General features: G+C 40.7%; 1 protein-coding gene across 6 annotated transcripts in view; it reads right to left on the bottom strand.

The window, feature by feature from the left end:
* The window catches only part of LOC129189264 (unconventional myosin-IXb), a 123786-nt gene that overhangs the window by 53305 nt on the left and 57963 nt on the right, over positions 1-12518 (bottom strand). For all 6 annotated transcript variants that reach the window (XM_054790777.1, XM_054790776.1, XM_054790778.1 and 3 more), the window contains exons 5-8: positions 10721-10815; positions 4496-4558; positions 3072-3171; positions 2800-2900 (exon numbers count right to left, since the gene is read on the bottom strand). In XM_054790777.1, the coding sequence (XP_054646752.1) occupies positions 2800-2900; positions 3072-3171; positions 4496-4558; positions 10721-10815 (359 nt within the window). The remainder of the gene's footprint in view (positions 1-2799; positions 2901-3071; positions 3172-4495; positions 4559-10720; positions 10816-12518) is intronic.

Genomic DNA, 12518 nt, shown 5'->3' with positions numbered 1-12518 from the left:
CCACACTGTACTCCCCCATAGGAGCAGAGTTTGGAGTTGTTGTTTTTTACCCTCCCCTCTCCTCTTGTTCTTCCCTTTCCCCCTCCCCCTTTGATCAACCTGTCATTCAAGTATAAACACCAAGTATAAAGTCAAAATATTACAAGAAAAAAGTTGTAATTTCACGAGAAAACGTTGAGAATCACAAGGAGAAAAAAAAGTAATTTTAGTAGCATAAAAATGTTTTTTTTTAAGTCATCATATTATGGAAAAACAAACAACAAAGTTGGGAATTCAGGAAAATTAGGTTGCAGAAAAAGTTAGAAATGTTACAAGAATAAAGTCAAAATATTGAGAAAAAAAGACGAGATCATGAGTTAAATTGTCCTTGTATTTGCATAAATTTGAAACATTAAAGAAAAAATACAAGTCATAATATTAAATAAAATTGTCAATTTTGGAAAATCAAGTCAGGGAAAAGTTCTAATCTTATAGGAATAAAGTCAAAATATCAGGGGTGCTCCGATAGATCGGCCACCGATTAGTTTCGGCTGACTCTGGAAAAAGCATGCTATGATACTTGCTTTTAAACGCCGATCAGCTCCGCCCCCATTGCTGCAGCCAGCCTATAGCGACCGTCTCCCGCCCACTTTCCCTTCATAGGCAAAACAAGCATGTCTGCCGTGGGGGACTTGCTGTCCTTGTGAGAGTTATATAAGTTTTGGACCCTGCAAAAGAGGCCTTAAAAAGCTTGAGTTTGGTGTGGCATTTGGGGGGCGGGCACTTGGCAGGGTGTGGTGAGTTTTCGCTGCTCGCGATGTGATCGTCGGCCGGGCGGTGGTTAATTAGCTAAAACACGGGTAGTTAAAAAACATACTCGCTGTGTTTGGCTTGAAATAAGCTACGAAAATACAGTAAATGTCTTTTTGAATGTTTTTATTTCAAAATGTACACTTAATCTATGTGATCGGTATGGGTCCATTTCACTCACCGGATGATCGGTATCGGCAACATAACAACCTGATCGGAGCATCACTACATAATATAATGTGAGATTATTTAAGAAGAAGTTGAAATATTTGGAAAATTAAAAAGTGTGATGTTTTTCTTACAACATATAGAACTTATTACTCACCCCAGAATAAGCAGTCATTTTAGAATAAGTGAAAATATTAAAAGGGAAAAAAGTTGCGGCCTACCAAGAAAAAGCCGTAATTCTAAGAGAATAACGTAATATTATGAGAAAAAATAACGTCATTTAATAGCATAAAGTGAAAAACATAAAGTGAAGTCGTAATGAGAATAAAGTGAAGTCGTAATGAGAAACAAAAGAGTGAATAAAGTTGTACATTTTGGAAAATTGGGTGAGCTATTTTTAATGTTATCGGATTTAGCAGTCAGATTATTGGATTTATCGGTCAGAATTCCTTCACATTGGTTGGATTTATCATACATTCTAGCGATCAAATGCTATTATTGTATGTTAAACTAGGACAGGAACAACATGAAATTAGAAGCAAAAACATGTGTACTGTACAGAGCCACCATGCATCTGTGTTTTTCCAGAGACAAGATAATAACGTCGCTGTTTGATGTGTGTGATGACAGGCTAGCATGTGCTAGCATGAATTAACTTGAGGTTGCGGAGCGGACAATAATTTTACATCGCCACTCAATAAGGTCATCAAATCAGACCTTCATGCATTCCCACATAGTATCAGCATTTGGGAGCAAATATGAGGTGAAAGGAAAAGGGGGAAAATACAGTATAGTAGTCTATCTGTGCAGCGGGGGACAAAGTTAGATGGTGCATTCAAGGGCCATTGAACAAAATGGGTGGGCTCTCTCTTTTGGCTCTCAAACATGCAAAAACTGGGGGATTTCTAACTGTATATTACTTTTAAATAAAATAATGGCCCATATTTCCTACATTGATATCCATTTACATAAAATTTGATGTAGTTATTTACAAATGTTTACTTTTTTTATTATTTACTTTTTTTCAAAAGACAACCCCTTTACTAGCGGCCATTTTAGACCATTTTAACTGATCTTTCAAGGCACACAGAAAATTGTGTTGTGTGGTTATATAAACATGGAACCTACCAAAAGAAACATTAGACTGCCGTCTTCCATCGGAAAAAAAAGTCTGTTTCTACCTTTTGTTCTTTAGTAATCAGCAGTAGAACGTAGGTAAGTTTCAGGAAAATATCAGTTCCTGACTAAAAAAGGGAGAAAACCAGCTTATTGTGAAAAGATACATTTCAAGCATAACTTTCACTTTGACACAAATATTTTTTTGCTTTTGTGACAGCTTAAATTTCGAAACAACTACACCAGAATGTAAACAACACAAAAAGGGTTGTTTTACATCAAAATAAAAATTTATTTACAAATATAACACCATGAACTATTTACAATGTTCACATTTGGAACTGTGTTAATGTGTGTGCACACGTGTGCATGAAAATTTCCCTACACTGTGTAACCACTCCTCCACGCTCTCTCACTTCCTCCTTCCGGTCACGTGTGTTTTTACTGTCGACATGATCTCTGCCGAGCTCTGGCCGTTTTTATATGGCTTAAAATTGCCGTGAAGTGAAATGCACTAGCGGAAAGTTGCGTCGTCACCTCTTTTTGCCTCTCGCGTACAAACATCTTTGGGATCGGGTGCTCGGGTTTATAAAAACATATAAATATGTCTTTGGTATTGAATGAGTTCATTTTGAGTCTTTTTTTGTTGTTGTCATTGTGCCTGAAAGTTTCCCGGCCCGGTGGTTGGAGACCCGTGCATGAGATGGTGCTGATGGAGGGACTCACTGCTTCTTGGTAGCTGGAAGGAAGCCAACCATCTCCATGGCCTGCTGCAGCCTCTCAAAGTCATGGCGCAGGTCCTCCTCGTCCTCGATCTTAAAGTTTTGCTGCGCGCACAGAAGGTTGACGAGAAAGGGGGAAGACATCAGTGGACAGAGTGGATGGAAAAACGGAACACAGGCGACAGAAAAGTAGAAGAAAAAAAAAATAAATAAGGAGGCTGAGAGGGTCTGAGGTAGAGCGCGGCTATAGAAAGCTAATCGCCCCGACGTCCTTACCTGCTTGAGGTAGAAGTAGTCTTCAGGCGGCAACAACTTAAACTCCTTCCTGTCCTCCTCTGAAGCTCCCAACAGCAGGTAGTAAAACACGTGGTAGTTCCTAACGCCAAACACAAACGCACACAGAGCAAAAACAATATGTGTTAAAGTCCCATTTTAGTAGGGGTGTCTGGTGGGCGCTTGGACTGGGACGATAATAAAAGAATGAATGAATCACACAATCCATGAAAATGAAGTGCATAATCAACATATTGCCATGTGCGTGCATGTCCTCGTCTTAACCACCATAAACAGGGGATTTACTGTATTTACAAAACAAAGGCAAAAACTGGAAATCATTCCATTGAGCCAGCAAGCTGTGTTGCTAGCTATAAAAAAACAACCATCCAAATATGATCAAATATCTCTTTTTAACAAGAGTTATTAGGTATCATTCACAACCCAGAAGTGAAACTTGGAAATAATTCCAGACGGCGGACATACTGAGCGAGCAAACTGCTGCTTGCTAGCTAGCAAAGCTGCTCTGTGGAGCACGGCGCGGTTTCGGAGGCCTCACTCGCGTGACGATATTCATATGGAACCGTTAATGATGTGCGTCGATATCCAATTTTGACAATATTTATTTCATATTAATTACAACCCAATGGCAAAATCTGGACACCATTCAAGAGAGCGGCCATACTGAGCTAGCAAGCTGCGCCGCTCCACGGAACATCAATACAACATCATCTCATTTTTATGCCAATATCGGCCTGTTACATGGGTCGGCCTATAGCCTTGATTCCCAAAGTGGGGTACGCCAACTATAATGGGGGTACGTAAAAAAACCCCAACAACAAACAATAAGCGCCTAACAATCTCCATTACGAGTGCGCCTGAACACCTCACGGCGCAGTGGAGAACAGAGCAGAAGGAAGGAGACTGCACACGATGTTGTTGATGATGATTTTGTGCATTAATATTGTTTCATCTCAAAGATTTTACTTATATTGTTGTTCCAATCCCCACCCCCCACACGGTGCAGCGGTGAAAGCCTGTCACTGCGAGTGGGGCTTTATCGTCGGCCGTGTGTATTTTTGTATTCCAGATACTGCGTATCGACTTGGGAACCACAGCCGTCGTCAGTGGACAAAAAAAGGGATGCTGAAATTCAAGCCACTCAGACGGAAGAATGCCAACATCAGACTGGAAGGGTGATGACTTATTGATCAGTGCTCACGTCAAACATTGGCAAAATGGAACCATGCAAAATACACCCAGAATTGAGCCAAAATGAATGAACCAATTAACTGTGTTCAATGAATATCACGGGTACGTGCCTTCAGGTGAAATGTCTGCAGGGGTACGCCGCTGTAAAAAGTTTATATTATCGGACATCCCTGGTCCGGACCCGGCAATGTCCCCCCCCCCCCCCCCCTCCTCACCTCTCGTTCTTCTCCCTGGACACCAGACGAGACTTCTCCAGGAGATACTTCTCCACCACGGCCCTGCACGAGAGACAGCATGAAACAACGCACATGTGACACTAGAGGTGGGCTCGTGAGGGCAGAAAGGACGGTCGGAACAAAGATCTGACGGAAGAGGCACAAAAACAGTAAAGTACGCGGGGAGACACGCATGGACAGGCACTAGAGACCACTTCAATGCGAGACTGAGAGGCTCCCGTCAGGAGAAGAAGGACAGGTACCATATACGTCCGTTTTCAAAGCAGCCATGTTTAGCAACCACTCAAAGCCACGCTCGTAAAGTTGTCTAAATGAGCTTTTATGAGGCGGCATTCCCATGCGGCGCGCAGGAAGAAGCAGAGCAGATGAGGAGATGGACATGGTGAGAACTGTCGGACATGGAGGGGTCTTCTTCCAACGTGACACAAGTGGGACGTCAGCTCCATTGTGGTATTTCTTTCTGATGCCTTCAAGGGGCTTTGTGCCATACTGTACACGGGACACCCCTTGCTGGCCTTTAAAGCAGGGGGGGTCCAAACCTTTTCCAGATGCTGAAAAGTTCTATAGCTGAAGGAATAAAGTGCATCTCAGCTCTGTGACATCCTGTAAGTGAAGAAGCCTATTATCTGCATCAACTTACCTCTTTTCCCCCCCATTTGATCTCAATTCATTTTCCAGATATATCAACTTCTTTGTCAATTTTCTTTTCATAATATTATGACTTTATTCCCATAATATTTTGACTTTACTCCTCCAACCTAATCTCCCCAAAACAATGTTGTTTACTTTGTTTATACAAGTATTACTTCTTTGAAGAAAAGAATGCATCATTTCTTTCATATTCCCAGGCTATCCTTCTAAAAAGGCACTATTCTTCCCTCATATGACACCACTTTATTCTGGCAAAATTCTTTCTCATCAGAATACCATTTTTTTGTTCTTAATATTTTATTCTTAGAAAATGACTACTGTTTTTTCCATTGCCAACTATTCCAACTTTCCTCGTGTATACTTTCTTCTCGTAATTGTGACTTTATTCCCACCCTAATTTTCCCCCCAAATTACAACTGTGTTGGTTCTCATAACAACATAATAAATCAAGTATTTTTTCTTTAATATTTCACCTCTATGCTACCAAAATGGCATTATCTTTCTCCATAATGTTACTTTTCACTTTTTTCTCTTAATATTTTACCTTTATTCTCATACAGCTGTTTTTTTAACATTTTTTTTATTATTTCAACTTTGTTCGTGTGTATTTTCTTCTTGTAATTCTGACTTTATTCCCGTAATATTTGTACTTTATTCCCATAATATTAGAACTTTCCCCCGCAGCCTAATTTTAAAAAAATACAACTTTGTTTTGTTTGTTTCTAATAAATATTTTTAAAAAGTTGTTACTATTTCAATTATGCTACAAAAATGACATCATTTCTCCTCATAATATTACTAGTTTATTCTCGTAAACTCGAGACGTTTTTCTCTTCATATTTTCACTTTATTCTCGTAAAGTTAGAGCAGTTTTTCCCCATTTCTGCTGTTTGTTTTTATTTTACATTTCAACTTTCTTCTTGTACACTTTCTTCTAATAATTCTGACTTTATTCCCATAATATTTTGACTGTACTCTCTAATATAACGCCCCCGCCCTAATTTTACAAAAAAATTCAACTGTTTTGTTTCTCATAACAATAAAAAAACCAGTATTTTTCTTCTTTAATATTTCAACTCTATGCTACCAAAATTACATTGTTTTTCCTCATAATATTTCCCCTTTTTTTTCCTCTTAATATTTTGACTTTATTCTCATAAAATTACTGCTGTTTTTCCCCCCATTTATGCTGTTTTTATTTTCCAACTATGTAAACTTTCTTCTCATAATGATGACTTTATTCCCATAATACAACTTTTCCCCCCACCCTAACGTTCCAAAAATCACAACCCATTGTTTCTCATAATAAAATAAAGTATTTTTTTTCATAAAAATGGTAACTCTATGCTAACAAAATGACATTATTTTTCCTCATAAAATTACCAGTTTATTCTGGTAAAAAAAAAAATTATTGCGAAATTATGACTTTTTAAAAAAAATATTTGGACTTTGTCATAAAATGACAGCAGTTTTTTTCCATTGCTATAACTATTACTATAACTATTCAACTTTCTTCTTGTAAATTTTCTTCTTGTAATTATGACTTTATTCCAATAATCGTGTTTTCCACAACCTAAATTTCCAAAAATTAGAACTTTATTATTATTATCGTTTTGTTTTTATAATATTACAGCTTTTGTTTTTAAAAAAGCATATTTTTTTCATACTTTCCTTAAATATTACGATATTGTTCTCATAAAATGGTGACTCTTTTTCCTCGTTACAACTTTTTTCTCTTCATATTTTGATTTTATTCTTGTACTGCCATTTTTCCTGTTGTTTTGTGTTTTTTTTAAGTTCTGATGTTAAATTATATTTTCAGCATGTGCCAAACGGCAATTAAAAAACAGCTGTTGGGCCGCAAATAACGCCCTTTGGACTTTGGGCACCCATGCTCCGTGCTTTAGATGTTTAGCTATGTCACATCTTTTTCCCTCTCAATACAAGCCGTTTTAAAGAGGGGTTTGTCTTAAAAAAGAAAAAAAAAAACACAGAAAGGACAGTTATTAGACAGCTTTATAGCAGGAGAAATATAAATGTCATCATGTAATGCATGCCATGCTTCAGTGGAATTGGCCGGCATGTCCGTGTGCGAGGAAGGGCACGCGTGCATGTGTGATTTACATTTTAGGATGGACTGTTACGAGCCACAAATCTTCCGTTCACGTTCCGCTTATCTTTTAACGATGCGTAGCAAGGAAATGTGTCAGCGTCATCAGAGCACCGCACGGATATTTGACTTTAAAAAGGAAGCAATCAGGGGGTACGCCTTGATATATTTGGTCATTTGGTTAAAAAGCTAAAAAAAGCAACAAAACATGGTACATTTTAAACAGGAAACTGTGTTATTCATGCCAACATCTAAGCCTTTTCTTGTTACATTATGTATACACTTTTTGGCTTGCTTTTTCTGTTTTCATTTGCGCCACAGACCAATCATTTGGACAAATTGGACGCCCCTGCTTTTATAGATCTTGGTCGGGGTTGAGGGCGTGACATGACGTCATCTCTGTGAGCAACCCCAACTCTCGTCGACTAGTTAGCTTGTTAGGTTCCTTTGTAGCGAGCGAACAATGGTGATTAAAGAGAGAAGGGAAGAGTGTTTTTGCAGCTGGAACTCAATAGCGCTAACATTGTGTCAAATATTAAGTCTTAAAGGGATAGTTGTTTTGTTTTTTTTACATGAAGTTGTATGATGTCCCCATCAGCAGCGTAGTACATTAACAGCGATGAAAATGTGAACATTTTTCAACTTTCTGGGATCGCGTCGCAAGCCAGCGTGTGCACAATGACATGCACGAGGACAAAATTTAACACCCGCAAATTTCGCTTGTCGCTTGTCGCTTGGCTGCACGGTGACTCCCGATAATGGAGAGGCAACGTCGCCTCCCGTAATGCTTTGCAGTTTTGTCGCTATGGGGGAATAGTATTTAGAAGACATGATGTAAACGAGACATGACTTACTCTGTTCTGTGGCAACTTTGACGCAGTGGTCGTTTTTCTCCTGTGTACCTGCTTACAGCGTACTTTCAAGCCAAATGCTTCTTGTAAAGGTGTTCTTTCAAAGCAGTTGTCAATGAAATGATCACTTGCATACTGTAAACATCCAGCAGCAACACAACATTTTGGCATGACCACTATGTTGATGAAAAATAAACTCAACCCAGTCGAGCATCTACCTCGAGAAGCGCCTGTTTACTCTGCTTTAGCTGAGCGGTGTTACCCTCATTACGTCACATTCGGAAATGAGGCTGAGCTGTGACGACTACTTTGTCATGGCTGGTCAATTACAAACGTCCTTTTTGCAAATTTACTGTCCCTTTTCAACACATCAAACACGACTGAACATTATCGCAAACAATATAGAATATACTTAAGCAAAGTTGATGAATCATGTCAGGGACCCTTCAAGGTTTGTAGATCAATATATAATTTAATGTTGCCTCCACTCTTAGGGCCCTGTCACACCTTGACCATTTAGGCAGCGCATGCCTGACGTGATCATTTTGATGGCATACGTTGAACTGCCGACGTTTTTTATTTTTCAATTTTGTGCGTATACGTAGTGTATTCATAACGAGGTCGACGTAAACAGGACGTATTAGTAACTTATATAGAACGTTTCTATAACTTATAGACAACTTATATCAACAAATGCGTAGCGTGTTGCCGGTGTTCACAATTTATGCCCAACGCCTGTCACACCGTGACGATTTAGCCAGCGTACGCCAACGTATGAAAAAATACGCTGGCGTACGTCCAATAAGTTACGGGTAAGTTTGTAGATGTTAAGAGCACGCTGAAGCACGCCGGCATACGTCATAGTACGTCCAAGTCATCCAAATATTTTGTGCATGCACAAAACATTTCGATGTATGTCAACGTATGATTCATACGTCCCGCATCCGCGGGCAATAAGTTATGCGATCGTTCACACCCGTTCACACACTTTATTTGTAAGTTACGTACAAGTCAAAATACGTCAACATACCTTGAGACAGAACTGTCTTCTTGGCGAATGAAGATGGAGGCTTTTGTTATTGTATTTGCAGGTAAGTTTGCAGCTTGACCAGTAGAGGGCACTGTGACACTGAGAATGGAACCAACTTGTTTTGATTTTTTCAATTAACTTTATTAATGCATTAGCGAGTCACAAATCCATGAGTGGTAGAGTATGCAGCCTACACCAGGGGTCTCAGACTTGCGGCCCCCGAGATGATAGTTTGCGGCCCCCGTCTTAATATGAAACATTAATATTCGTGTGGCCCGCAACTTTGATATGAATGACACTTGTCGCGTGCGGAGCTGAACGAACCAATCACGGTGAGGTATACGATCTCGAGGGCGGGACCTCGGCCGAACAAACCAATCACGGTGAGGTATATGGTCTCGAGGGCGGGACCAGCCAGTTAAGGACCACCTTAACTCGTTCGCTTGCTCATTCATTCATTCCTCCACTCAGCTGGGCAGAGGAGAAGCCGTGAAGCCGCTGACTCTGCTCTGTCTCCAAGGAATGAATGAATGAGCGAGCGAACAAAGGAGTTCATCAGATGTACTGGGTTTGGGTTTGTGGATGAACAAACCGCTCTCCATCACGGACAACCCCACCCGCCCACTCCTTCTGACAAAAGAGGGCCAGGGGACGCTCATTCTCCAACAGACTCCTCCAGTTCCGTTCCCACAGTGAACGCTACAGGACTTCATTCATTCCACACGGCATCCAGCTCTACAATACCTCACCTGTCTGAAGAAGACCATTCACAACACGACTGCGCTGTACTATCTGCCCTCCCTTGTATAAAGTGTAAATTTACTTTTATGTTCTTGGATTTTTACACACTATTTGTAAATATGCAAATCTTGTTTTGTACATTCTCTTTATTTTATTCATGTTGCAATGCATTTTATTTAAAACTGTTTGTCATCTTGTTCTGCAGTTGAGCTACTGTGGATCAATAAAGTCTGTCTAAGTCCAAGTGTTTGTGGCATTGTCCTTTTGCATTAGTTTTGGCTCCTGCAGCATTTATGTGACTGCAGCATTCTTAAATAGACGCATGGCATGCGTTTTATGGTGCATGTGTGCTTTTTACTTTTGGATCACTTCTGGAAGAAAAGCTCTGGTTCGCTTTGAAACCAGCTGTTGGTTTGCGTGCGTTCATCTCTAAAGCCGTCTTATTCGGACTTACATGGTTTGATATTTGGGTTTTAAAGCATCGGGGAGCTGTTCCCTCTTCGGATGAGGAAGTGAGGATGTGACGTGGCGGACCAGACTTAATGGGCCACCGAACCGGAGTCTGAGGGCTGCGAAAAAGGAAGTGACTGCAGGCGGCTGAAGATTTAAGCAGACACACACACACACACACACACACACACACACACACACGTGCACACTCATGCACATGCACAGAGCCAAGAGGAGGAAGCACATGACCGTGCAAAGAGGAAGTGATTGGGCTAAAGAAGTAAGTAGGGGGATCTAAAAGTCAAGTAACAGGAAGAGGCGACACGGCAAGAAAACAAGTCTTTTTTTCTTTGTTTGCGTGTGTAACTCACCCTCTCACCACTCCCGTCTCCAGGTAATTCACCTGGATGAATTTACCAAAACGGCTGGAGTTGTTATTGTGGGCCGTCTTGGCGTTTCCAAAGGCCTGGCGGAGTAGAAAGAAAACACAGGAACGCATTTAGGTTATGCCCACACAAACACACTCGTCCCTCGTTTATAGCGGTTCACTGGTTCCAGACCCGACCGCCACAAATTAATTTGCGCGATATAGGAATCAATATTAATAAATGAAACATTTTAGTAGTTAGAGCATAGAAAATCTGTTTATGACTTTCTAAATGAGATTTTTAACATTATTAGAGCCCTGCTGACATGAATAGCATATTATTCATTGTTGACACCACATTGCGCAACTCCTATGCTGCAGGGACTCGAGGCGGTCGCTAGCAAGCGAGCTAGCAAGCTAACCAGTTAGCCTCAAATTTATTTCTTCGAAACTTAAGAAGCCCAAAACGTACCACTTCCACACTTGATGAGAGAAGAACTTCATGTGGAACATGCCATGGCTGACTTCATGCAGTGTTACGGTAATCAAAGAGGATGACATGAGGGTTCACTCTCTCCGTTCATTCCACTATCAGAGTGAACCCTCTTGTCATCCAGCCTGTGTGGTACAGCGAAACGAGGAAAAGGTACAGGCTTACGTACATGCACGTCAATTTATTGAGGTCGTCAAAATAATCAACCTCGTCAATAGGTGTTTGTACGGGGGGAATTATACTCAGTTGTTTGGAGTTTCAAAGCGTAATTTAAAGTGCCAGCCAGGAAGAACGCCTTTGAGCTGCGAGCGATCTTGCAGCTCAAATCTGAGTGACGTCGGCAACATTAAATCACCATGACACCAAAGAAACTCTATAGTGCACAGGGTTTACATCTACTCTTCAAACAGCAGCTGAGGCCACTCATGTGGGTGGTATCATGTTCACGGCCGTCTGTGTGCGTGTGTGTGTGCGTGCGTGAGATGATGGCCAAGCATCTGCAACTCGTTGTCCCCTCTCCCCATCTGCCTCCCTTGCTTCGCTCTTTCAACAGTGTGTGTGTAAGAATAGGTCAGTGATGACTAATGAGAGTAGAGTAGACATTCTGTGCTGCAGTGTCACACTTCTCTGTTTCTATGTCAGCCACGAGCAGCGACAGCCCAACCTTGCTGAGGCCCTCTCCTTGATGAACATAAGGATGCACATGTTCACATGGTTACACACACGCACACGCACACGCACACACACAAATACAACAAAAGGCCACCGCAGGGGAAGTGGACTCGGTGCATGTTAAATAGGAAGCACATTGTGCGCAGGCTGAATTTGTTGAGTGGTGTCTTAGTGGGAATCCATAGGGTAAACCGTCGACACAATTCTGCTGCTGTCACACTTTAACATAACACACTTGCAGTCAGCAAAAAAAGTATGACACAGCAAATTTAAATGGCTGCCTGAATACAGCCTATTATTACTCAAAGGAACATGCATATTTAAGCATTTTTGACACAAGTTCAGTGTTTTCAAGCATAAAAATGGCTAAATTAAGTAAAATACAAATATAAGGCATTCAGAAGATGCATTCAAAGACGTCGTGATGATATGTAGTATTGTACACTGGTCACTAGCTATCAGTAATGTTACACTGATGAGACAACAGCCACGGCAGGAAGTACAGGGGTCTTGTCTATTCAAATGTGCGGAGAAATCTGATAAAAAGTCCAAAATGTGTGTACGGACATAAATATTCAGCGCTATAACAAGTAGCATATGCACACATTCAACCAATTTGTGGTTCGTAGAGTCCACC

Source organism: Dunckerocampus dactyliophorus, chromosome 10 (assembly GCF_027744805.1).
Source record: "Dunckerocampus dactyliophorus isolate RoL2022-P2 chromosome 10, RoL_Ddac_1.1, whole genome shotgun sequence".
Lineage (NCBI taxonomy): Eukaryota > Metazoa > Chordata > Actinopteri > Syngnathiformes > Syngnathidae > Dunckerocampus > Dunckerocampus dactyliophorus.
This window is presented reverse-complemented; position numbering and strand designations above follow the sequence as displayed.